The sequence below is a fragment of the Myotis myotis genome, unplaced genomic scaffold (assembly GCF_014108235.1).
Source record: "Myotis myotis isolate mMyoMyo1 unplaced genomic scaffold, mMyoMyo1.p scaffold_m19_p_1, whole genome shotgun sequence".
Taxonomy (NCBI): Eukaryota; Metazoa; Chordata; class Mammalia; order Chiroptera; family Vespertilionidae; genus Myotis; species Myotis myotis.
Genome location: NW_023416313.1, coordinates 127736856 through 127764782, shown reverse-complemented (window position 1 = coordinate 127764782; position 27927 = coordinate 127736856). Strand labels below are relative to the sequence as shown.

General features: G+C 37.4%; 1 protein-coding gene across 1 annotated transcript; it reads left to right on the top strand.

Moving 5' to 3' along the window:
• Nucleotides 1–1131: 1131 nt before the first annotated feature.
• On the top strand, nucleotides 1132–25722 carry LOC118677045 (mitochondrial poly(A) polymerase). The gene is made up of 9 exons (XM_036351802.1): nucleotides 1132–1333; nucleotides 5180–5352; nucleotides 5880–6113; nucleotides 7089–7313; nucleotides 14896–15107; nucleotides 17155–17381; nucleotides 22878–22970; nucleotides 23058–23131; nucleotides 24983–25722. Exons 1-9 carry the CDS (start codon nucleotides 1180–1182, stop codon nucleotides 25340–25342), a joined length of 1752 nt encoding a protein of 583 aa, XP_036207695.1. The 5' UTR covers nucleotides 1132–1179; the 3' UTR covers nucleotides 25343–25722.
• Nucleotides 25723–27927: the final 2205 nt, after the last annotated feature.

Sequence of the window (27927 nt, the reverse complement as noted above, 5' to 3'; positions counted from 1 at the left end):
CAACACTTTTAATATGCCTCAATTTATCTTTTAGCACCATACGATGAAATATTACTTGGCCATAGAAAGGAACGAAATACTGTCAGATGCTACAACATGGATGAACCTTGAAAGAAACTCGTCGCTAAAAAACAACATATTGCATGATTCTATTCATATGAAATGTATAGTGCAGGCAATTCCATCGAGACAGAAAGTAGATAAGTGGTTATGAAGGGCTGGGGGGAGTGTGGTGATGGGGCGTGGGTGATAGCTAGGAGCACAAGGCTTCTTTTGGAGGTGATACGTAAAATAATTGTGGTGCATTTTGCACAATTTTGTGACTATACTAAAAACAAAAGCTATTGCATGTATACCTAAAGAGGTGAACTGTTTAATATATAGATTAAATCTCAATAAACTTGTTTACATGAAAAAAGAAAAATGAACCCTGTACCACACAACCGAGGTTTAACGCCTATTTCTGCCTGACTGACTGTGTGACTTTAGGAATATTAACTTGCCCATGCCTTAATCTCCCTATGCATAAATAGAGATTATTAACAGTTCCTACCTCATAGGGTGGTCCTAAGGATGAAGAGTCAATACATGAAAGAACTTAGAGCAGTATCTGGTAAAGAAAAACTGTTGTTATTTATACCCAAAGTATAAATTCCCAAGTCAGTACCTCCTCCTCATGACCTTGCTCTGTTTCTTTACACGACTCGTGGCATGCTCAAACTGTTGGGTCTCCTTGTATTTATTTTTTTAATATGTCTTTATTGATTTTATAGCGAGCGGAAAGGAGAGGGAGAGAGAGATAGAAACATGTATGAGAATCATGCATTGGATGCCTCCGGTACACCCACACTGAGGATGGAGCCTGAACCGGGCAGCGCCCTGACCGGTTCTGCTCCTCAAAATATTAAATATAGAGTTATCAACCGGCGACCTGTTGGAGGGGCCGCGCTCAAGCCCGGGGCCACAGGCCGGGCGGGCTATTGGGTCTTCCTTTACAGAACTGTGGGGGAACAAAACACGTCTGGAAGCTCAAGCGTTTTCATTCCCGACTTAACATCTTCTTTTGTAAGCAAACGCCTTTCGCCTAGTTTGACCCTCTAGACTGCCCGTTCTTTTCGCCTCAGCGCGCCTGCGCGAAGCTGCGTGCCCTCTCGTCTCAGCGCGTCCACTGCTCTCACAATGGCGGCTCGCGCCGCGGGCCTGTTGAGCCGCTTGTCCATGTGCACTCAGAGAAGTCAAGTCCTGCGTCCAATCCACAGGCGGCTGAGTTGCCCAGGAACCGTGACCGCGGACGCCAGGGGGGAACAGCAATCCTCGGGGAGCGCGGAGACAGGTGATGGCGCCGTGTCCCCGGTTTGCTCTGTAGCCCGGTCCGCCGCGGGCGAGGGAAGGGGGAAGAGACTGGGATCGCGGGCGAACGCGTGGCCCGTGGGATCAGCCGTGGAACCGAGGGTGAGGCTGCGTCCTGTGCTCTTCTGACACCCCCGGGGGACCTCGGGCTGCCCCGGTGGCTCGTGGCGTGGGGTTTGTGGCGTTCTTTCCTCTGCGGACTCCTGTGCGCCGCAATGGAATTGCTTAAACCTCTCAGGTTCAGGTCAAGAACACAACTTGCTAGTATTTTACAATCTGGCGAAGTAATGTTCCCAATAGTAACGTAGGTGCCACTACCAGTCAGGCACTTCATGACTCACAGGTGTTTCTGATTTTGATACGAATTGCTGATGAAGGCCAAGTGTAGTGAAGTCTTGATGAATAACCACGACCCTGGCTCCAACTGTAGGGCCCTGCCTGTGAAGTCCGCTGCCGTTGACTTGGTTATTTTATCCGTTATGAGCAAAATAAATCTGGTAACAGATAGGCATTCACTGGAACAGGCTATTTATTGCCCTACAGGCGTTCTACATTTATGGGCTTGTGTATTGACAAGCCCACGGTTATTGAACCCCTCTGTGGTCCAAGAATTGTGTGCATGTTTGCAATCCTTAAAACAGTCTAGCAAGAAATGTGTCAGTGGACCCGTTTTACAGACGTGGCACGAGACTCAAAGAGCTGAATGACCTGTGCAGTGTCACGGAGCTGAGTTTAGACCTCAAGTGAATGATAGGCTTGCTCTCCCCATCAGACTATGAAAGAATCATGGACAGGGAGAAGTATTACTTAATATGACGTTTCATTGGAATACTGACTGGATTGGACTTAGAAGCTGCTTGTGTTAAAAATTCTTAAGGAACTCTGAAAATTTAAGGATTTTGCCAAACAAGCTATTATAATTTGACATCTGTATAGTGGTTTAAATTTCAGAGTATTTTCATGTGCTCTGGAAAATAAAACTCTTTAAAGTAGATATGGAAGGAATTATTGTTACTTTATTTGATAGATGAGGAAATAGACTAGTCCAAGTGGCTAATTCAAAATTACCCAGCTGTTCAGTAGCTAAGATAAGAATAAAACCTTCTGATTCCAAGACTACTCAGTTAATACAGCTTTATTTTTTTTTTAGGAAATGTGTTTCATTTTGTATCATTAGGATAATATAACTGGCTAAGTATTCAGGGACAGTAATAAAATCCTCATTTGAATTTCTTCTTCAGACTTAAAAAGAGAAGGTAACTATACCTTATACTCACTTAGAAGCATATAATTTTATAATTGAAAGGATTAATTCAGTTTTTTACTCAATGTGAGAACTCATTGCCAGAACATTCCTAGTAATATTTTCTAGTAACAAGGAGGACACTGTTTTATAAATCAGGCAATTTCAGTTTTGGTCAGGCTCTAATGGTTGAAAAATGTTTATAATGGACTAAAATCGACTAATTTCCCGTTTCCATGGTAATCTTAGTTTTAACATAGCTTTCATGTGAGTAATGGAAAGAAACCTGATTTAAGAATAAGAAATATGTAGTACTCAGGACTCTTGGGTGCAGGTGACAGAAGCTAATTTAAAGTATCTTCAGTAAAAAAGGGAGGAATACCAACCCATGTAACCGAACTCCAGAAAAATACATAGCTGCTTTAAGGTTGACTGGATGGATGTGGTCAGTGTGAGGTGGTGTTTTCCTCAGCTGTTGTTTGGTGGCTTCATTATCTCAGGTTCTTCTATTTGGGGATGTGGATGGTGGGAAGCATGGCCACCAGTAGCTCCATGTCCCTGTGCTCATAGCTTTCTTCAAAGGGAAGAATAAAAATAATCTTTTACCTGAATTTGAAAAATTCTAAGAGCTTTTGATTGATCTATGACAGTGATGGTGAACCTTTTGAGCTCGGCATGTCAGCATTTTGAAAAACCCTAACTTAACTCTGGTGCCGTGTCGCATAGAAATTTTTTGATATTTGCATCCATAGTAAAACAAAGACTTATATTTTTGATATTTATTTTATATATTTAAATGCCACTTAACAAAGAAAAATCAACCAAAAAAATGAGTTCGTGTGTCACCTCTGGCACGCATGTCATAGGTTCGCCATCACTGATGAGGATGTCTTGGAATTTGCTTAAATCAAAGAATAGTGTGTTTGCAGTATTTCCTTTATTAGTTTTATTAAAATATATTTTTATTTATTTTAGAGAGGAAGGGAGAGGGAGAGAGAGAATCACTGATTAGTTGCTTCCTGCACGACCCCCTCTCACCTCCCCACTGGGGACCAGACCCACAACCTGAGTCTGTGCACTGACCCGGAATCAAACCGTGACCTCCTGGCTCAAGGGTCAATACTCAACCACTAAACCATGCTGGCCGGGCTGTCTTTTAGTTTTATAATAATCTTTTGAAAGAATATGATGTTAAAAAGCCTCTTGATTTCCATACATCCATTACATTTTCTATTTAATCTCTTTGGAATTTTTTGGAGGGTGCTGATACTAGACATGGTGGATTATAATCTCTAGATTATACCATTCCAGATTTTTAGAAGAAGCACTTTTAAGCCACCCAACTATAAGTTAAATATGTTGGGTTAAAAAATGAATTCCTAAGATTCAGTGTTTGACTTTAACTTAAATGATTTTCTTTTTCTTTATACTTGGTTCACTTGACATTTGGTTCAGTTGTTGATCTTTTCTTTGTGGTCAGTGGATTAGTAGTATTTAATTCTTGACCATCACAGCTCTTTTTTTCTTTATTTCCTGTGATTGTAAAACCCCTAACCTCTAGAGTGGTTGTTAATAAAAAAATTTTTTACCCTCTTTCTTTAATAAAATTATCATCAGCTCTTTATGAGCAGCAACTAGGTTTTAAATTCTTTGATTTCCCTGGGCACATGATAGTTGATAATTGTTAATTGTTTAAGCCTAATCCAGACCCTTGACAAAGAAAAACTGTAATAACTTAGTTCACTACATTAAATTTCTAACCTCATTGTCTTATTAAACTCAAGCTTATAATAATTTCAGACTGTGGAATGTTATATTTTACACAGATTTTGTATGTGTGTATTTGTGGAAATGTTAAGTGAGTGATTTTACTTTCCCGGTTTTGTTTTTAAAATTTTGTGGAACTCTTTTTAGCACTGTGCATTGAATATAGTAAATCAAAACAGCCCTAGCTGGTTTGGCTCAGTGGATAGAGCATCCGTCTGTGGACCAAAACGTCCCGGGTTCGATTCTGGTCAAGGACAATATCTTACCTCGGTTGGGTTGCAGGCTCCTCCCCAGCCCCGGCCCTGGTCAGGCACAGCCAATGGATGTGTTTCTCTCACATCAATATTTCTCTGTCTTTCCCTCTCTCTTCCACTCTCTCTAAAGAGCAGTAGGAAAATATCTTTGGGTGAGGATCAAAAAAATAAAAACAGAAAGTGGACAGTTGAAACATTTAAAAAAATTCATTGATTGATTTTAGAGAGGTGAGGGCAGAGAGAGAGAAACATCGATTTCTTGTTCCACTTATTTATGTAGTCATTGATTTTTGTATGTGTCCTGACCAGGGATTGAACCCACAACCTTGGTGTATTGGGATAGTGCTCTAATCAGCTGAGCTACCTGGCCAGGGTGGAAAGTGGGCAGTTTTAATGAGAGTCACAAGAAAATGGTACAATGAAAATTGAAGTAGTATAGTTTCATCCTTAGAAGAGAAGAAGATGAGATTAGGATAAAGTTGGTTAGATGTAAAATTTTTATGTACTTGTTCAAAATATACTTTAAGTTTTACACATGTTGGAATTGGTTTTGTCTCATTCATAGGCTCTGAAGACAGGACTCCCAAAAAGAGATTCTCTGAGGTGCAAAAAGAAAGACGAGAACAGGCACAGCGGACTATTTTAATACTTTGCCCAAATAAAATCAGTGAAAAAAAGTTTCTCAAGTATTTATCCCAACATGGACCTATAAATAATCATTTTTTCTTTGAAAGCTTTGTAAGTATTTGAAAAACAATAAACTTATTATTTTTATTTCTAGCTCTTTTGCCTTTTTGTATATGGTAAAGTTAAGTTCTCTTTGGCTATTCTATATTTTTCTTTATCTAAATTTCTCGAAGAGATTTATGTTTGAGATATGAGAATAGGACTCCTTATAGGAGGATTACAGAATTATAAGCAGTTCTGTAATTGCTTATAATTGAAGGATTTCATTATTTGAATACTTCAAATAATCCCATTATCTTAGGGATAAAGGCCAGTAGGAGGGATCTTTGTTTTGCCTTTTAATTTTCTATTTTAGCATTCTTTTCAGCTTCTCTTGACTATTATCACTTTATAATATTGCTTTTCTTACCTGTTTATAATGATTAAAACCAATGCTCCTGTTAGAAGCATATCATTTTTAAATTTTAAAAATTAATATGTTCTCACCTTATAATAATTGCTTTGAAATATGAACTAAAATATTACTGTGGTAAACACATCATTTTGAAATGTGTTCTATTTTTACGTTTTTGATATAGGGTCTTTATGCTGTTGTAGAATTCTGTCAAAAGGAAAGTGTAGCTTCATTGCAGAATTTAACTCGTACTCCAAGCATGGGCACAGAGGCTGCAATTCCATTCAGATCACGTTTCTTCAATTTAAAGTTGAAGAATTCATCAAACGAGACTTCCGAACAGTCATGTATACCATGCTGTAATCAGTCGCCTCCTTCAAGCAAGAAGCTCTTTGAATTACTTTGTGATGCTGAAAGTGTAAGTTTATAGATATACTTACCCAACTTTAAAAAATATGTTTGCATTATTTTATATGTTACAAGTTCTTATTATTAAATATTCAAACTACAGAATATGTTGAGTGAAAAATGAAAGTAATTCTTCCCCACTCTCTGACTCCATACCCCATTTTTTTCTTAGATTTATCAAAGGTTTAGCTAGTTTAGTAGTCCCTTCAAAGGATCAGTTCATAGTTTTATTTATCACAATAATATTGTGTGGTTTGATTTTCTAATTTGAAAAATTTTACTTCTAACCTTTTATATTTCCTTTGCTTTTATTTATTTATTTTTTGAGTTGAATGCTTCAGTTTATTCTTAATATCATTTTCAAATATGGGCATTTAAGGCTATGATTTGTATTTTAAGTATTTAATTCCAGTGTACACCTTCAAAATGTAATCATTTTAGCAGCATATATATGTGTGTATATGTATGACTGATGCTAATTATTTTTATATATATATATGCACACACACACTGTATACTAGTGTGTGTGTGTGTGTGTGTGTGTGTGTATATAATGGTTATTTTAGGGAACATAGATATCTTGGGCCTTTATTACTTGAAGCATTGCTTATTTTTGGTGTTTCTTGCTTTTAACATTAGTTCTTCTGTCCCCCCCAACTTTTTAAAAAATGTCTATCTTTTTTATTGTTTTTAACTTCCTCTTCTGAGCATTTTACTATTTTCATTTTCCTAAGAAAATACTTTATACTCATTGCTAAGAAAAGTAGTAGTTTTAATTCTGGTTAACTTTTATTTTGCTAGTGTCATTATTTCTCAGTGCTTTTTTATGGGTATTTTAAAAAATCTCTTTTAAGGTTGAAGAAAAAAAATTTCGTATTTTTAAAGTAGGTCTTCAAAACCATTAAATCTGTAGAAGTAAAATGACAATTTCTTTATATGACCTGTACATTTTCTATATTTTGTTGTTTTTGTTTTGGCCAGCTAGATAGATGATCAGCTGAACACACTCCTGAAGGAGCTCCAGCTCACAGAGGAGAACACAAAGCTCCGCTATCTCACCTGCTCTCTTATTGAAGACATAGCAGCTGCATATTTTCCAGACTGTGCAGTCAGACCTTTTGGCTCGTCAGTGAACAGTTTTGGGAAATTAGGATGTGATTTGGATATGTTTTTGGATCTAGATGAAATTGGAAAATTCAATGCTCACAAGGTAATTATATATCTTTAGATCACTAAAATTGATATAATAGAAAAGTAAAGAAAATCTTTTAAATAAATTATAACTGTTGATTTCTAAAGTCAAGAGTACATACCTGGGTTGCGGGTTCGATCCCCGGCCCCAGTTGGGGCATGTGCAGGAGGCAACCAATTGATGTGCCTCTCTCACATTGGTGTTTCTTCTCTCTCCCTCCCTCTCTCCCCTTCTCCCTTCCCTCCCCCTCCATCTTCCTATCTTCCTGTCTTCCTTTCACTCTCTCTAAAAAAATCAATGGAAAAAAATATCCTTGGGTGAGGATTAACAACAACAACAAAAAGAATATGGTCTATTTGATATTGATTCTTTGGAATTGTAAAGTTTTGCTTTGTATTTGTCTAATATGTGATCATTTTTTGGTGAATATTCTATACATGTGTAATAAAATGGTTCAAGAGTTCAGAAATTTTTCGGAGAGGCTAACATTACTTATTGTATTCAAATTATCTGTATTTTTTTAAAAATATATTTTTATTGATTTCAGGGAGAGAGAAACATCAATGGTGAGAGAGATACATCGATTGGTTGCCTCCCACACATGCCCCAACTGGGCCAGGGATTGAACCTGCAACCAAGGTACATGCCCTTGACTGGAATTGAGCCTGGGACCCTTTGGTCCTCAGTCCGATGCTCTAGCCACTGACCCAAACCAGCTAGGGCCAGGCCATCTTACTTAATTCTGCTTCTAAGTTTACTTTTTATGTTCACCTCTTCTTTTAGATCCTCAAAATGATAGTCACAGTCCCTTAGAAACTCGCACTTAGATTATTGTCAAAGCATCCTGCTCTTACCTCATTTCTTGTGTCACACCTTAGTATTCCAACCTTCATTCTGTACTAGAAGTCTTAAAACACAGGTTGGGTCTTCTCACAAACCTAGAATGGTTCATCTCTTTAGCATAGTATTAAAGTGATCTACCTCTTAATTAATTTTACTAATCATTTATCATGGCATATTTTCACATCAGTTTTCCACTTAAATAACTTAATTATCATTTTCAGACTTTTAGAATATGAGTAGTAACCAAACAACCTTTCAGAGAGGATTGCTCTTTTCCTCCATTCCCTGACTGTCATTTCTAACCGCTTTCAAGGCCTGGTTCTGACACTACCATCTTGAAACCATCCTTGATTTTTTTTCTCCAGTCTTCTTTGTTGTATCTTGCTTGTGTTTCTGTCTGTAAATCCCATGTTATGTTTAGTTAGTGGTTGAGTATGTCTTACTATATCATAACGTTGATATAGGACAGAACCATGTCTGTTCATTTTTTTTATCCTACATAGTATCTGGCATACTTAATATGCTCAGTATATACTTACTGCATTGAAAGAATAGGAAACACTTGGAAATGAATGGTTGTCTTTTACTAACATTGTATTTGAAATTATATTAAGTTTCTGGCAGACATTTCAATTTTGTTAGGCTATCCTATATAATAAAAGAGTAATATGCAAATTGACCCTAATGGCAGAATGACTGGGAAGGACTGGTTGCTATGACACGCACTGACTACCAGGGGGCACAAGCTTAATGCAGGAGCTGCCCCCTGGTGGTCAGTGAGCTCCCATGGGGAGCTCCACTCAGCCACAAGCTGGGCTGACAGCTGCAAGACAGCCTTGGCAGCACTGATGTCTGACTAACAGGGAGCAGGCCTGAGCTGGCAGGTGGACATTCCCTATGGGGTCCCGGACTGCGAGAGGGCACAGGCCAGGCTGAGGGACATACACTCTCCCGCCCCTGAGTGCACAAATTTTCGTGCACTGGGCCTCTAGTTTTAAATAAAAGACTTCAATGAATAATCAAGGTGCATAGTAATATGTTGTAATAGTTGAAAGCCAAGGAGCCAGACTGCAGAAGAAATTCTAATTCCTAGCTATATGATCCTGGGTAAGTTACTTACCATTTCTGTGCCTCAAATGTGCTAGCTGTAAAATTGGAACATTACTGTAGTGCTTGAGGGGATTGATTGCACTAATATATGTGGAACACAGGACAGTACTTAGACTTAGTAAATGTTCAAATGTTGACCACCATCAGCCGTGGTAGTAGTATTTTATTACTAGAGGCCCGGTGCACAAAATTCATCCACTGAGGTTGGGGGATCCCTCAGCCCAGCCTGCGCCCTCTCACAGTCCAGGAGCCATCAGTTGGACATCCTTATCGCTGCCTCAGAGGCAGGAGAGGCTCCTGCCACAGCCACTGTGCTCGTCAGCCGTGAGCCTGGCTTCTGGCTGAGCGGCACTCCCCCTATGGGAGCACACTGAGCACCAGGGGGAAGCTCCTGTGTTGAGCGGGATCAGGCCTAAACCGGCTCTCCAACATTCCCCCAAGGGGTCCCAGATTGCAAGAGGGCACAGGCTAGGCCAAGGGATCCCACCAGTGCACTGTAGGGGCTGGGAAGGGACACGGGAGGTTGGCCAGCCAGGGAGGGACTGTGAGAGGCCTGTCCAGCCCATCTCACTCAGTCCTGATCAGCAGGACCCCAGCAGCAAACTAACCTACCGGTTGGAGTGTCTGCCCCCTGGTAGTCAGTGCACATCAAAGCAACTGGTCGACTGTCTGCCCCCTGGTGGTCAGTGCACGTCGTAGCAAGCAGTTGAGTGGCTTTAGCATATCATTAGCATATTATGCTTTGATTGGTTGAATGGACGACCAGGCACTTAGCATATTAGGCTTTTATTATATAGGATTGTACAAGTAGGAAACACAAAATGTTCTGTTGGAAGCAGAGAAAGGAGTTGAAACCTTGTAGTTGGGTCTTAGTTTTCTGAAATACAGCTAGTACTTAGAAAATATATTAAAAGATAGTGACTCCGTCTCACTAAACAATTTGGCATTATTTTATATGTAGGTTTAACTTTGCAGTGTTGTTAAGAATGTGTACTTTGGAATATTTAACATCATAATTGCTTTACTAATATAAATATTAAATGAATTATAATGAAAAAAGCACTTTTTAATTCATAACACATCTTTTTTGATTACTTCATGCAGTTGTGAACTCCTCCTTTTTACTTTTTAGTACTTTGTGTGTGTCTGAGGTGAGGGCTGTTAGGAGGGGTATGTTAGACTCTTGAATGTCTTAGAGGACTATGTGGACTGTCCTGTGTAGCACAGGCACTAAACAGATGATTTGCTTATTTATTTACTAACTAAAGTTGTAAATTTTCATACATTTTTTAATGTGTGAAAGATGCTTACATGTGAAATGTGTCACCTGACTTTTCACAAAGATTATTTTAGCACAAAATCCTAAGTTAAAACTTGCCTTTTCTCTTTCAGTTTTTCTTTTTCTAATTGGTTTCTATATCCTAGTGGATTTAAGAAATAGAGGTAAAAATTGGTAGCTAAGTCCTATTTTCTATCATCTAAATTATTGCTATGGTCAAGGCCCTTAACTTCTGTTTTATCTTTGTTAGATAGTGGCGTAATACTAGTGAGATTAGGAAGAACATGCAATAATATTTAAAAATTTTATCTGAAATTAAGTAGGGCTATGAGGAATAACAAAATTAATAAGAAACATTTACTGCCCTGGCTGGGTGGCTCAGTCAATTGGAGTGTCGTAGGTTCAATTCCTGGCCAGGACACATACTTAGCGAAGTTTTGGGTTTGATCTTGGAGGTCAGGACACATATGGGAGTCAACTGATCAATGTTTCTTTCTCGCATCGATGCAGCTGAGCCCAGCATTTCTCGTCTACCATTTAGTCTGATACTACTCTCCCTGTTGCCTTTCTTTTTTTTTTTTTTTAAATATATTTTATTGATTTTTTACAGAGAGGAAGGGAGAGAGATAGAGAGTTAGAAACATCGATGAGAGAGAAACATCGATCAGCTGCCTCCTGCACATCTCCCACTGAGGATATGCCCGCAACCCAGGTACATGCCCTTGACCGGAATCGAACCCGGGACCCTTCAGTCCGCAGGCCGACGCTCTATCCACTGAGCCAAACCGGTTTCGGCCCTTTCTTTTGCCATCCTTAGATGGTTTGATCCCAAATATGTCTTTTTATTCCAGACCTGCTTAATCTTTTTAAATGAAACTTATTGGGGTGACATTGGTCAGTAAAATTATGTTTCAAGTTTACAGTTCTTTAATACATCATCTGTGTATTGCATTGTGCGTTTACCATCCAAAATCAAATCTCTCCATCACCATATATTTGACCCCCTTTACCATTTACTACCTCTCCCCACCCCCCTCTTTCCCTCTGGTAACCACCACTGTTTTCTGTGTCTATGAGTTTTTGTTAGTCTTGTTTGTTCATTTGTTACTTTCAGTTTTATATCCCACAGGAGAGTGAAATCATACGGTTCTTAACTTTCCTCCTAGACTTATTTCGCTTAGCATAATATTCTCAAGATCCACCTATGTTGTCACAAACGGCAGTGTTTCATCTTTTCTTATTGCTAAGTAATATTCCATTGTATGTATGTGCCACTCTTTCTCCAATCATCTATTGAAGGGCACTTCAGTTCCATGTGTTGGTCACCATGAATAATGCTGCAGTGAACATACAGATGCATATATCTTTACGAATAAATGTTTCGGTTAGATACCCAGAAGAGGAGTTGTTGGGTCATATAGTGACTCTTAATTTTTTGAAGAACCTCCATACTGTTTTCCATATTGGCTGTACCAGTTTACATTCCCACCTGAGGAATGTAAGTTTGCTAGTAAATAGAAATCTTCTCCACAATCTCTCCAACACTTGTTACTACTTGTCCTTTTGATGATAGCTATTCTAACAGGTCTGAGAGGTGGTATCTCGTAGTTTTGATTTTCATTTCCCTAGTAGGTAGTGAAGCTGAGCATCTTTTCATATTTCTGCTGGCCTTTTTATGTCTTTTTGGGAGAAGTCAAACCTGCTTACTCTTTGATAAAAGATGTTTTTATTTCTTTGCATTTTCATTAAGGAGCTCCATATTTTATTTACTGGTTCTTGTTTGGGTTTCTCCTTCCAAATAAATTTCTGTGTTTGTATTTTAAAACAGAATGGACTAGGGAAACAAAAATTACAAAGATGTTATAGTAAAGGAACTAAACTAGATTTTTGAAATTTTAATGTTTTCAAAGGAAACCCATTTTTTAATCGAATACAAAAGTTCAAAACTCAATAGAGAAAATATAACATTGATTTGTGGGGATTGTTTGTATACATGTCACATTTATATATTTTTAAACCCTTTTTTTTCTGATCGTAAAGTAATAGTTACACAAATGTATAATGTAAATATCTCTGATGGTCCCACCACCTCCAGAGATAACTAATAACTACTCTAACTAGTATATTTTTCTCTGAACTTTTTTTCTATTCGTGTAGACTTTTTTTTTTTTTTAAAGAATGGTTTATTGATATTTAGAAAGAGAGGAAGGGCGAACTTAACATCCATCAGCTGCACGCCCCTACTGGGAATTGAGCCTGCAATCTGGCATATGTCCTGACAGGGAATCACACTAGCAGCCTCTCAGTGCAAGGCAAGATGTCCAACCAAGTGAGGCTAGAAACTCTTTTCTTTTTTTTAACATAAAGTTAATCTTTATATATTATAACGTAATCTATACAGATAACTTGATTTCCCACCCCCAGTTAATAGGGTTTTAGCAGTTCTATCTACTGCATCGTTTTCAATGGCTGCAAAATATTTCCTGGAATCAATGTATCATACTTTTAAGCAGTCATTCATTCTATCAGGCAACTAGGGTGGTATCCTTTTTTTTCCCACTTTTATTGCCAACTACTGGTATATTAGGTAATATTCTTTTTTTAAAATATATTTTTATTGATTTCAGAGAGGAAGGGAAAGGGGAGGGAGGGAGGGAGGGAGGGAGGGAGGGAGGAAGGAAGGAAGGAAGGAAGGAAGGAAGGAAGGAAGGAAGGAAGGAAGGAAGGAAGGAAGGAAGGAAAGATCAATGATGAGAGAGAACCATTAACTGGCTGCCTCCTGCACACCCGCCACTGGGGATCGAGCCCGCAACCTGGGTATGTGTCCTGACTGGGAACCGAACATGACCTCCTGGTTCATAGGTCAGCGTTCAACTACTGAGCTGCCAGGAGTAGCATAATATTCTTTGATTATACATAGCAGAAACCAATCGAGCTAGCTTAAACAGAGGGAAAAAAAGGTAGTAGAGGAAGCATCATAGAACCCAGGGCCAGCAATGTGGATGAGTCTTAGGAAAGGACTAGATCTAGGAAGTGTAAACTATCAAGAATTCATGAAGTGTTTTTTTCTCTCCTCACACAAATTTGCTTTATTTATCTTTCTTTCTCCCCTTTACTCTGCTCTCCCTCTTCCCTCATTGACTTGCTTTACATTTTCATCTTTGTGGTATAGAATGCACCTGCCCTCAAACTTCTGAGTCACATATTTCAGCCACATGGTTGCTTCTGAGCCTCAGCTCCAATGTCTAGTAGAGATTTCTGGGTGAATGAATGGTACACTTCTATAGTGCTGGTCCACTCAGCTGGGAGTAAGGGGTACATTTCCATGATAAATGTTGGAGCCTGGATCCTTTTAGGAATGAATTCTAGAAGAAAGGGTGATTGAGGGTAGAGAGCCTCACAGATAATGCAGTGAGTGAGCAGCTTTGTAAATTGATTCCTTTATGCAAGTTTTTCTTTGAGATAATGTCCTTGAATTGTAATGGCTATCAAAGTATATATTTAAAATTTCAATAGATATTAAAGTTGTCCAAAAGTATGTCCCAGTTTACACTTCCCCTGTCAGTGTATACTATACATGCTTCCTTACAACTACCAGTGCTGATCCTGTCAGCCTTTTTGTCTTTGCCAGACTGATAAATGAAAACAAGAACATCTTGTACTATGTTTCTTAGCCAGTTTTATTTGTTCTGTTAATTTCTTATTCAAGTCTTTTTGCCCATTTTTAGAATTGGGTGTGTTTTCCTTCCTTTCATATGTACAAACCCTTATTTATAAATTAGGAAAAGTAGCCCTTTATGTGACATTTATCTTACTTTGTTTTTTATCTAGTAATGAATATATGCTTTGCCTTAAGATGGTCTTAATTTTTATATAATCATATTTTTTCTTTTGTGTGCTCTGGAATTTTGTGTAATGGTTAGAGAGTCCTTCACTACTATGAGATTGTAAAAATATTCACTTATTGTACTTTATTGATAAAACTTTTAAACTTTTTCCATTTAAATTTTTGATTCACCTTGGGTTTACTTTGGTTTTTGGACCAAAGTAGGGATTTAAAATTTTTTTTTATTTTTTAATGGTCACTTGACTCATTTGTTGAATAGTAATTTCCCCCCAGTAATTTGCAGTTTATGTTATTAAGTATTAAATTTTTATAATTAAGTCTGTTTATACTGTCTTTTTCTTGTGTTGATCTACTGATCTTGTACATATACTGTCAAATCTGCTTTTGGCTGTGTTTTTTTTTGTTCTTGTTTTGTTTGTTTATTTTTGCCAGGAATGATTTAGAGCATTCTTTTGAAAAAGTTTATGTAAGAAATTCCTTTTTATAAAAAGCTCCTATTAACAAATGTTTTTATTATTCAGACCTCAGGAAATTTTCTAATGGAATTTCAAGTGAAAAATGTTCCTTCAGAAAGAATTGCAACTCAGAAGATCCTCTCTGTGATAGGAGAATGTCTTGACAACTTTGGCCCTGGTTGTGTGGGTGTACAAAAAATATTAAATGCTCGGTGTCCGCTGGTGAGATTCTCACACCAGGCCTCTGGATTTCAGTGTGATTTGACTACTAACAATAGGTATGATCTCTTGAGTTTATCATCTTAAATGTAAATATTATAAGGAATTAACATAGTTTTTCTTAAACAGAACAGTCTAGCGCAGTGGTTCTCAACTTTCCTAATGCCGGACCCTTTAATACAGTTCCTCATATTGTGGTGACCACAACCATAAAATTATTTTCGTTGCTACTTCATAACTGTAATTTTGCTACTGTTATGAATCGTAATGTAAATATCTGGTGTGCAGGATGTATTTTCATTGTTACAAATTGAACATAATTAAAGCATAGTGATTAATTACAAAAACAATATGTAATTATATATGTGTTTTCCAGTGGTCTTAGGTGACCCCTATGAAAGGGTCGTTCGACCCCCCAAAGGGGTCGCGACCCACAGGTTGAGAACCGCTGGTCTGCTGGCTTTGGATGCTTTAGTGATAATCTTTTAAAGATTTGAACACTTGGATTGAAACTTGTAGGAAATACTTTCTCTTATGCTATACGTATTAGTTTTTTGACATTCAAAAGTAAAATGTTAGGGTATTGTGTAAAATGTTATCATACCTAACATCATCTTCTGGAAGAATTATATTTCATTGTTCTTACCTATGCAGCTTGATGACAACATGAACATACCTATAGTATATAGTCTTCCCTATATAGTCTTTGCAATATACTTAGAAAATAGAGTAGCAACTTCAGTTTGACCTCTGAATTACCTCTAGATACAATCAACTTTGTGTCCTAAACAAGTATGGTATTTGCTTGACTCAAAAAGTAGTCTGAGTGGCTTTAGACTTGTAGTTTTTCTTTAGCAATTTTCATACTCTCATTACCTTTTTTAGTCTGTTTTTGTTCTCATAGGGGAAAACTTTTTAATTGAGTTTATTTTTTAACTCTAGTATTCTCATTTAATTAAACTCAAGTGTTCACTAACAAGACAGTGCTAAGTATTTCTGAATTTTTCTCAAGTAGCCTATGGAGTAAAAATATATACTGCACTTGCTAACAGTATATTTTCTTTCTAGTATGTAAAATAGAACAAAATGGCATTTATGTAATAGTGTTATTTTCATTGTCTTGTTGGGACAGGTTTTGAAAAATTTGTTTTAATATGCTTCAGGTTTTTAATTTTTGCATTGTTTCTTTATATCAGATATTACTATTTAATATTTATTTTTCAACTTCATTTACATAGATAAAATACTTTTTATTCTAAAATAAAGATAACATTATCACTAGTTGCATAAAAACACACTACACAGTAAAACATTTAATCACTGTGAATTTCTAATTTGTCATTTCTTGTATTCTCTTTCAACTCAGGAAGTAAATGGCATTGTGGTACTTTCATAGACATTTTGAAGTGGATACCATTAAGTGATTTAGTGCCCTATGTCTGTTCTTTGAGAAATTACTAGATATGTTTTGATTAGTAGGAGCTTAAATATTTAAAAATATTCCTGATTAATAATCTTTGCATTATAACATTATGACTAGGAAACATGGAAAATAGGCTCTGAAGTTTGATTTCTTAATAGACACTTTATCCTTGTGGGTTTTGGTTTTTATAGTGTTGTAAGTAGTAGACTTAAGTAATTTTGGGTGAATTTTAAGACATTTATACTTGATAAAATAAGTAGAATGTTTACCTCTGTTTTTAGGCTAATTTATCTACCAAAGAACTAGCTAATCATGTGAAACTGATGTGCAAAGCCCCTTACTTGCCTTTATTGACAGTTATTAAAGAGCCCTTATATAGTGTGTTTCACTTAAGTCATGTTTAGGAACTTTGATTTAAAAATTTTAAGTTTTAGAAGTATATTGTAATTGCCAACATTTAGAAGAATGTTTTAATGGTAATGAATGTATTTGATATTCAGCTATTCACATTAAATTTTATATTGCAAATACATCATATTTTTTTGATTATCTGGTCTCATTGTTCTGAATACATTCAGATATAGGAAGATATATTTAGATATGTTTCTAGGTGTGTGTTTTATTCTACTTTGGGGATCATAATTTGGAGGGTTGAAAATTCTTTTCATTTGTTTCTTTGGAAGGATTGCCTTGAAAAGTTCTGAACTCCTTTATATATATGGTGCCTTGGACTCACGAGTGAGAGCCTTGGTGTTTAGTATCCGTTGCTGGGCTCGAGCACATTCATTAACAAGTAGTATTCCTGGTGCTTGGATTACAAATTTCTCCCTTACAATGATGGTCATCTTTTTTCTCCAGAGGAGATCGCCCCCTATTCTTCCAACACTAGACTACTTAAAAACCCTAGCAGGTAAGACTAGAAGCAGTCTCTATTTTCTTTCTAACGTTTTGAGTGAATATAATTACCATGTCATGTGTGTTTATTAGTCATATAGTTTTTCTTATATATTTTTAAAGCCTGTGCTTCTAAACTTTTTCTAAACGCTTTTTATTTTTTTATGTCCATGAGGGGTCATGAGAGCTGATGAGTTGCAAAACTGAGGCCTATAGAAATTTTTGAGAATTCTGTTGTTTTGTTTTTGTGTCAGTTGACAAGGTTGTTTACAACTATCATGAGACAGTTGGAGCCTCTCCCTTAGTTTGACCAAGCTTAGAAAAAAAAGCATATTCCAGATAAGCCATTTGAGTGGATTACAGATTCATAGATGGCTTTCTAAATCTGAAGCTATTTCTAGATTTCTAATTGTTTCATGATGTTTTAAGATCCTAAATTTTTTAAAGTTTATAAGCAATCTTAGATAAATTTTAAATTTATTATACTATTTAATTTACAATTAAAAATTAAAATTTTGATAGACTGCTTGAGGAGATATAAAGTATTAAAGTCCTAAATACTAAAAGGAAGCTAATTTAGGGATACACTCAAAATGTATGTATATTGCTGCCTGACAGTTTTTTAAAAGTACATCTCTAAATCTTCCCAGTTTAAAGTAACTTTAAAAAGGGATTTTATTACTTATAGACTAAACCTCAGTTTACTTAGCTTGTTGTTTTAAGACTTTCACTTGTTTAGCCACAACTCAATTCTCCAACCTCTTCTCCCACCATTCCTCTTAACATGTTCCATATTCCTGCTAATACTGTGATTACTCTCTTAACATTTTATCTTAGCTCTTCTTCACACTATTTATTTTTACCTGGCTCTGTAAATTCTCTTTTCTATGCCATTTTTTCTTATTTATCCAAATTATAGATAATCTTTCGAGTGAACACTGTAAGTATATCTTGAAATTGAGCTCTAAAAAGAGCTCAGTGTGATAGGTTAATGGAAAGTAGGAAGTTTTCAGGTAGAGCAGTGGCCATTTTTCTCACTTTTGAGATTGAAATAAAGGGTAACAACCATGTCTATGTTCATCTCATTGTTTGGTGTTATTCATTCACTAAATATTGGTTACTTACTATGTGTGTGCTGTTATTTTTGGTGCAGTGGGGATATGGACAATATTCTCAGGAACTCACTGTAGTACAGAGATTTAACGTTCTGCTAATTATTTTGAGAAAAGAATATGATTTATGGACAAATTTAAAATGATGTTTTTATTCCAAATCTAATTAAAAATAAATTTGAATTTATTAACATCTTATGGTATCAAAACAGATGAAACTAGTTTTGGAATTGTTTAGTTTTTAACTTCAAAATACCAAATAGGTTGTTTAAAGTTTTTTACATTTTTAAACATGTAAGAGAAATTTTCAGGCTGTTTTCTGCAGTTGCTTCTCTGTACATAGCACATTGCCAATAAATGCAAAGATATTTAATTTTTAAAATTCTAGTAATATGTTGAATTTTCTATGAAAGAATTTTTATATTTGATAGAGGCTATTTGTATTTTTTTAAAAGGAAAAAAATATATTTTGCTTGCTTGCTTGTTTGTTTTTAATAGAGGGCAGCATGAATGTCTAGAATACCTTCTAGCACTTCTGGAACTTCGTTAACCACTGTTTAGAACCTAAAGTAAGTTAAATTCCAAAGTTTATAGTGTTGTATTTAGGGCCCTTTGTTAGCTTCTTTTTTCTGCTCTTCTCCTGCATTCATTCTGGTGTGCACACCAGGAGCTTCAGCTCTCTAAACACCTTGCTGATCCTCAGATATTTGTTCTTTTTCACATCTCTGTCCCTTTGCCTGCTATGGTGTTCTTCCTACCACCTCATTTTACGTGGAGAACCTCTTCAGGATTCAGCCAGGGAAGCGAGAAGGGAAACCCAGTCCAAGGTATCATTTGTTCAGACTTTCCTGCCTTCCTCGCAGAAGGCAGTGCTCTGGTGTCTTCTAAGCACCCTGTGCACACCTGTATTGTAACAACAGTTAGATTATTGTAGTTCTTTTATCAGCTGGCGTTGGCCAAGCTTTTCTAGGGCAGGCTGTCTGACTCATCTCTGCATTTTTGTTCCTGACAGTATTGGGTCCATCGTAGAAGTTCAGTAAAGAGATTTCAAATGTGTAGGTGAACATTTTAAAGTTAAAAGCTGTTTGTAATGAGCGTGATGGCATCTTTAATCTTTTGGTTACTCTGGAATTTCTATTTTCTTAAATCTCCACTACTTTCCCCCATATGTCTCTAATTTTCTTGTGTGTTCCATCCTTTTCATAGCATAGAATAATTTGATCTGTTATTCTCATGTAAAAGGATAGTATAGTATGTTAGTTCGTATATGATGTTTTCCCTCTCAACATTATTTTTAGGAGATTCATTCATATCATTAGTGTATTCGTTTCCATTGCTTATGTAGTATTCTGTTATGTGAATATACCAAAAAAATTTTTAAATTCTATTTTTGTTGGGCATTTGAGTAATTTGAAGTTTGGGACTATTATAGGTAGTGTTAGTGTGACGATTCAAGCACATTTATTTTGGTGAACAGGATGCTTATTTCTGTCAAAGATATACTAGGAGTAGAATTTCTTTTCTTTTTTTTTAAATCAGAACTTTATTTTTTATTTTTTCAATTACAGTTTACATTCAGTATTATTTTGTATTAGTTTCAGGTGTACAGCATATCAGTTAGACAGTCATATATGTTACAAAGTGTTCCCACTGTTTATAGTAGTGGAATTTCTAAAACTTAGAATTTGGGTATATTCAGCTTTAGAGACATTGCCAAAGAGTTTTCTAAAGTATAAACTCCTACAACTATTGTATACAAGTTCTAATTGCTGTACATCTTTGCAATACCTGTTTTTTTTTTTTTTATGTTAGCTATTACTGCATGTGTAGTGGTTCATGGTGTACTTTGATTTTCTTTTCCCCAATGACTAATGAAATTGAACACCATTTCATATATTTATTAGACATTTGTGTATCTCTTGTGAGGTTTCTGTAAGTCTTTTGCCTTATTTTTTATTGGATTATCTGTCACTTTCTATTTGTAGGAATTCTTTATATATTTTGCATGTGTCCTTTGTCACATATTCTGTATGTATATGTATATCTGTATATCTCAAATATATATACACCATGGTTCCCTTTTCACTCTCTTAATGTTGTCTGATGAAATCAACTGTTCAGTTCTATCAAAGTTACACATGCACATAGATAAAGAGTAAAAATGTTCTGCAAACTTTATCACAATAGCCTCTGAGCCTAGTCCTCCTGCTTCTTTTGCCTCTCCCTGTGAGCAGTCACTTTTAACTCAAACAGCTGATCTGTTTGATGTTTTAAATCATAGAGATTGCTAAAATAAAATTCTTGACTTTTAGGTTTAGGTACCATCTATGACTTCCTTTTATATAAGAAGAGGAATTAACTCTTTCCTCCTGTAGCCCTCTACCACACACCCCTAATATTTTGAGTGTAGCTATAGCATAATTTTGGTATGCACTTTACACTATTATGATTTTGTAAATATTATTCATATCTGATCCATGGAATAAACTAAAATTAATTTCCTTTCCTGCCCAACTGTTTATATATTTTTGGAGTTAATAGTTTTTGATACTACTTATTTTCTTGTTGGTTTTTTGTTTGTTTAGTTTTTATGTACTTAACAGTAATTGAGTCTCCAACTTGCTACTAGTTGTCTAAATAAATCTTTTCTCAAATTAGAAGAAGCAAATATTCTATTCTGCTTTGCCTAACCTCTTTTTTCTAAATAGCTTTTCATTTTATTTTGTTTAGTCTCATGTTAGAGTCCTTCCTCAGATGTCTGATAATCTGAATTTCTGCTCATGCTGGAGTTAGAAACCAGAAGTTAATTTGAATCTTTGAGCTTAGGTGGGGTTTGTTGACTAATTAATGTTCATTGTAGGGCAATTTGGCTGGACTGTTTCGTGTTGGGGATCTTTACATGTCATTGTCTCTGGGTCATTCCTTCTGAGCTATTCATATTCCCCAGAAATGACTCTTAACCTTTTTTTTTTTTTTTTTTTCTGGAAGAATAGGCCTGGCTATTAGCATACTGAAACTTTTGTTAGGGAAGAAGAGGTCTGGGGAAGACTTCAGTACTTCCTTAACCATCAAACTTCCAGTCAAAACTGGTCCTCCAATCCCTGAGCTGTCAGGGGCTCCGCCTTGTGTATATTTGGTTTTCCTCCTGGCTTTCTTTACTGCTGGTTTAGGATTCAGTGTTTTCAAATCTCCTAAGTCATTACTACTTATCCCTCTGTCCTTCAACTTAAATGTTTTTTTTAATCGCTCTTATCTCTTCTGTTCTCTATCTTTAAGATTTTATATCATTTTACTCTCATTTTAGTGATGTTTAAGGAGGAGGTGAAGGTAGTTTCTTGTGTTTATTTCACCGTCTTTATAAAGCCTGTGCTTTTAACTAATAAATAGGCTGCCTCCCAGAGAGGATTAGTGTTATTGGAATATATGGCGTGGTGGGAGGAGCACATAGGACTTTACCTTTTCTGTTGATTTATCTTGTCCCTTTCTAATTTCTCTGACAATTATAGATAAGCATTCAAAATCAAACATCAGCGATCAGTTTATTGGTTATGTTTATTGGCCTGCTATATGTTAGACACTTTTTGTGGATTAGACTGGATGGAGAGGCAATCATGGACAGGACAGTGGCCTTTGTACTCCCAGACTGATGTAGGGGAGTAGACAGTATATATACAATCAGAATACAGTCAGGTAAGTGCTAAAGGGACAAAAGAGTGGAGCACCAACCTTGGAGTTAAGAAATGCTTTCAGGTTAGATTGACATTGATTCGATTTTTGAAAATTGGGAGTTTTCCTATAATATTATACACTGGAAGGAAGGTAGATTAGAATGGTGAGGGATTTTTTGGTAGTTGTGTATTTATTAATAATTAAGGAAATGATTACCTCTGAAGGTATATATACTGTTAGAAAAGGGGAATGTTTACATCCAGTGTGCTGTTAAATGTGTTGTACTGAATTCCAATCTCCCCCAAGTATTGCATTGTAGAAATTACTTGTTTTTCAAAACTAGAGTATCAGTTTGTGTCGTGGATGTATTGTTGAAAATGCTTAGAAAGGTGATAAGAATTGAAATGGAGATAAAAATGAAATATTATTGATCAAAGATAGTGCCAAAATTTGAGTTGGGGAAAGATGGGCACTGTCTACATTTTCATTTATAACTAGAAAACTGTCTCATATTGATAGGTAATTCTAGTAGGCTAAATTAAATGTAATGTTCTTTGCACTGTAGTGTAAGTCTAAATCTTTTAAATCCCATTAACTGTAAATGTATATAACACTGAGTAATAATAGGAAACATTCATCTATAACTTTGATTTAATTACAGATTTATTTTCTGAAGTAGGAAATATCTTTGAAATGTAATGTGAAACATTTTTTGTTTTTGTTTATGTAAGATGCAGAAGATAAATGTATAATAGAAGGCCACAACTGTACTTTTATTTGTGACTTGAATAGAATTAAACCTTCACAAAACACAGAAACATTAGGTAAGTGTTTTCTTTTTCCTTTTTTCTTTTTTTGTGTGTCCTATTTTGGATTGAAGCAAACTTTCTTCTTATTTTCTTTTCTTGCAGAATTACTACTGAAGGAATTTTTTGAATATTTTGGAAATTTTGCTTTCAATAAAAATTCCATAAATATTCGACAGGTAAATAATATTTTAATATTTGGTGATTAGGTATTTGGTCTCCTATACTAATATTCAATTAGTTTAGTTTTCAAAACATTCTAACAAATGTTATATTACATTTCAACTCTATAGTAATAAATATTAATAAGGAAATTGATGCCTTGAGGAGCTACATAACTTGACTAAGTTCAGTCATCTAGTTTTTTGGGGAGGGCAGTAGCCAGTTCTTTCAATATCTAATACTGTATCTTTCAAAATGTGGAATATAATTCTGAAAAGTTTTCTGGAAAGCATAACTTTATATACAGTTCTTTTCAAACTGGATTTGTGTTCCCAGGGAACAAATTGTATATCTGACCTGAATAATAGATTTTAGTGATTCCCTCAATTTGAGCCTTCAGGATTTAATTTATTTTGCAAGTGAACTTATGATTTTGGCTCATCTGAATAGTTGGAATGATAGACATTTTTCTGAAAAAGAAAATTGGAGTAGACCCCTAGGAAAAATTTGTTTATAAAATGGGGAGGGGGGGTTCTTGAGATAGTTCTCTGTTTGGGTTTATTCTGTTTATCATTTGGACATTTGGTTACAACCCTTGTAAGAGTGGTTTCATAAAACACATTCTCAGATAACTTTTATTTGCTCTTTCTTCAACTCAACTTTGTTCATTCTTCCCTAACCTTTGTCCTGCTGATGAAGATTTTGTCTTTAAAAAGTGTGGGGAAGAGGAATGCAATCTGATTTGTAATTAGATTTCAGATTAGAAAAAGGTTACCGAACAAATAAAATTCTTTATCCTTTTTGTGCTCTTACCCCTAGGGCTCAGAGATGATGGACAGGCAGGAGCCCTGTTGAGCAGTGACATGAGAAAAGTTAGGGAATAAACAGGTGCTCACTCAACATTGGAGAATCTTGACCATTTGTTTTGTAATTTTTAAGTAATGTGTTATATCATTTGAAAGAGAAGATAATATCAGCTAATGGATCACTGATGCTCATATGAGTCATAGCTTCAGCTTTCTTTTTTCTTTCTATGAGCTGTCATACCTGGCAGAGCCTTATTTTGTTGGATATTTAGGAATGATGAAATAGGAAACTTAAAATGTTTTGAAATGAATAATGAATAATCTTTTGTTCCTTTTCTTCCTTTCTGACTTTATATACAGGAAACATTAATTACTATATTTAACTTAAGGTTGCTAATTTTGTATGTTCTATTCTCAATATAGTAGATATGTTTTTAGCAAGTCTCAAACATAAATGTTTCTTTACCTTATATTCTGCCATTTTTCTTTTTCATTCTTTTTTCTTCCCAGATCTGTCCTGTTAAGTAAAAGATTTGTTATTTTAAAAATACTTATTATTGATTGACTTAGTTCAGATATTGTCACCTGAGCAGCATCATCCATAGCTTATCAACTAAATTAATTTTCTTCTAAAGAATACTCATAAAACTACAATGAAAAAAATCATTTAGAAATACACACACATATACACAAATGCGTAACACACATATATACCTAATCCTCTTAGGAAAGAAATTGTTTACTCTGTAAAGTTAATTCTGGTATTTTACATGTTTTTTATTTTTATTGATTTTAAGAGAGGAACGGAGACACAGGGAGAGAAACATCAATCAGGGTTGCCTCCCCCTTTACACCTGACTGGGAATGGAACCCACAACCTGGGTATGTGCCCTGACTGGGAATCAAACCTCAATCTTTTGGTTTATGGGTCAACACTCTAATCAAGTGAGCCACATAGGCCAGGGCTTACATTTTTTTGACATTTTTATTAAACCAAACTGTTCTTATATCTGAGCCCTTCATGTATGTATATATTTTTTTCTTCCTTGTAATAATCTATAGGGAAGGGAACAGAACAAACCTGAACCTTCTCCATTGCACATTCAGAATCCTTTTGAAACTTCTCTCAACATCAGTAAAAATGTAAGTCAAAGCCAGCTGCAAAAATTTGTGGATTTGGCCAGAGAAAGCGCCTGGATTTTACATCAGGAAGATAAAGACCACCCTTCCCCAGCAAGTAACCAGCCATGGGGGCTGGCAGCCTTGTTGCTCCCTTCTGTCGCAAAGCGTGTGTCTCATGACAAGAAGAAAAGGAAGAAACCTGCAAGTGAGAGAATTAAAAACTTGTTGGAATCCATAAAAAGCAGTCCAGAAAACTCCACAAACACCAATGGGAAAAGAACAGTTAGTACACAGGCATAATGGGTACTGCTTTGCTTCATGAACTGGTTGTATTCTGTAAAATGATCTTTGGACTGCCTGGAAGAACTGGTGTGGAATTTTCACAGAGCTCAACTTTCATGTGATGTCTCTTTTCTTGATCTTCCATCTTCTTGCTGGGCCCTTTTCCTGGTCTGAAGTTCTGGGACATTTTCAGGCTGCTACCCAGTGGCAGTTTATTAAAACAGCAGCCACAAGGAGGAGCAGGTGAAAGAAGATTGGAATGTACTTTAATAGATGAACTGTACAGAGAAAATGGTAATAATTAGTTTTAGAATCACACCATTGTTTATATCAATGTCAGTCCCTGGTATGTACATATACATTCAATGAGTAAAATAAAGCTTCAGATTTTGGTAGTACTCTTTAGTATATACTTTTGTATTCTTTAAGCAATATGCTCTTATTCACATATAAATTAAAACAGGTTGGTAATGATTTCGAAAAATGTTCATGTTTTTAAAAAATGAATACAGACACTTCACTCACTACATTCAAGATATTCTATGCCATATCAGTACATTGTATTTTAAATATTATTTAGTTACTTTTCCTATTTTAAAAAAAGAAAACCCTGTTTCTATTAATATTTGTAGTATTTCTTCAGTTCTTTTTCGAAAACTCTTCCTTCCTTTAGGAAATAGATGTGTATTGAAATATAATTCCATTACATTTCCTGTGGAATAACTTCCATTTTAAGAAGCAAAAAGTGTAGTGCTTGAAAACACGGACTTGAGCTAGGCTGGCTTCCTGGTAAATTACTCAGTGTCTCTGGGCCCCCAGTTTTTTCATCTGTAAACTAGAGGCCGGGTGCACGACATTCATGCACTGGGGGGAAGGGGTGGTCCCTCAGCCTGGCCTACACCCTCTCTCAGGGAGCAGGCCTAAGCCAGCAGAGGAACATCCCCTTCGGGGTCCTTAGCACTGCCACGGAAGCAGGAAAGGCTCCCGCCTCTGCCGCTGTGCTTGCCAGCCATGAGCCCAGCTTCTGACTGAGCGGAGCTCCCCGAGTGGGAACGCACTGACCACCAGGGGGAAGCTCCTGCGTTGAGAATCTTCCCCCTGGTGGTCAGTGCACGTCATGGTGACTGGTCATTCCACTGTTCAGTCTATTTGCATATTAGGGTTTTATTATATAGGACTAGAGGCCCGGTGCACAAAAATTTGTGCACTCGGGGGGGAGGGGGGTCCCTCAGCCCGGCCTGTGCCCTCTCGCATTCTGGGACCCCTTGGGAGATAACGACGTGCTGGCTTAGGCCTGCTCCCGGTTGGCAGAGGGCAGGCCCAATCCCTAGGTGCAGCCCCTGGTCGGGCTTAGAGCAGGGCTGATTGGGGAGTTGGGGCACCGCCCCCTGTCATGCACAGAGCAGGGCGGATCGGGAGGTTGCGATGCCACCCTCAGTCAGGCTCAGGGTAGGGTCGATTGGGGGGTTGGGGCAATGCCCCCTGTCACACTCAAGGCAGGGTCGATGGGGAGGTTGCGGCGCCACCTCCTGTCACTCACAGAGCAGGGCCAATCAGGAGGTTGGGGCACTGCCCCCTGTCACACACAGAGCAGGGCCCATCAGGGGGTTGGGGAGCTCCCCCCTGTCACACACAGAGCAGGGTGGATCGGGGTTGGGGCGCCGCACCCTGTCACACTCAGGGCAGGGCCGATGGGGAGGTTATGGCTCTATCCCGTCACAGAGCAGGGCCCGTGGGGGGGTTGGGGCGCCGCACCCTGTCACACATAGCCGCAGGGCGACCAGGGGGTTGGGGAGCTCCCCCCTATCAGGCACAGAGCAGGGCTGATCAGGGGTTTGGGGTGCTTTCCCCTGTCACGAACAGAGCAGGGCGGATAGGGAGGTTGTGGCCCCGCCCCCTGTCACACACAGAGCCGCAGGGAGATCAGGGGGTTTGGGCGCTGTCCCCTGTCACGCTGATCCCGGTGCCGGGAGGCCTCGCGGCTCCGCTGATCCCGGTGCTGGGAGGCATATTACCCTTTTACTATATAGGGTAGAGGCCTGGTGCATGGGTGGGGGCTGGCTGGTTTGCCCTGAAGGGTGTCCTGGATCAGGGTGGGGGTCCCCACTGGGGTGCTTGGCCAGCCTGGATGAGGGGATGATGGCTGTTTGCAGCTGGTCACACCCCCTTCAGGGTGGGGGTCCCCACTGGGGTTCCTGGCCAGTCTGGGTGAGGGGCTGAGGGCCGTTTTCAGGCTGGTGGGTGACTGAAGCTCCCAACTGCTCCTTTTTTTCTTTTTTTTTATTCTGGGCCAGCTCTAGCTCTGAGGCTTGGCTTCAGCTCTTAGCCCTCTGCTGCTGAAAGCAAGTATCTGGTTTGTTTGGGTTCTATAATCGAAACACTGTTTCAACTCCAGCTCTGAGATCCCGGCTGGCTGAAAGCAGGTTTCTGGGGTTTTGTTTAGCTTCTATATTTGTAACAATGTTTCAAACTGCGAGCTCAGAGGCCGGCAGCGGCAGGCGGGGAACGTTGGAGTCCTCCGTCACTGAAGCAAGCAAGCCTCACGTTCGCTTCAAGCTGCCTGGCTGCCGGCCACCATCTTGGCTTGCAGTTAATTTGCATAT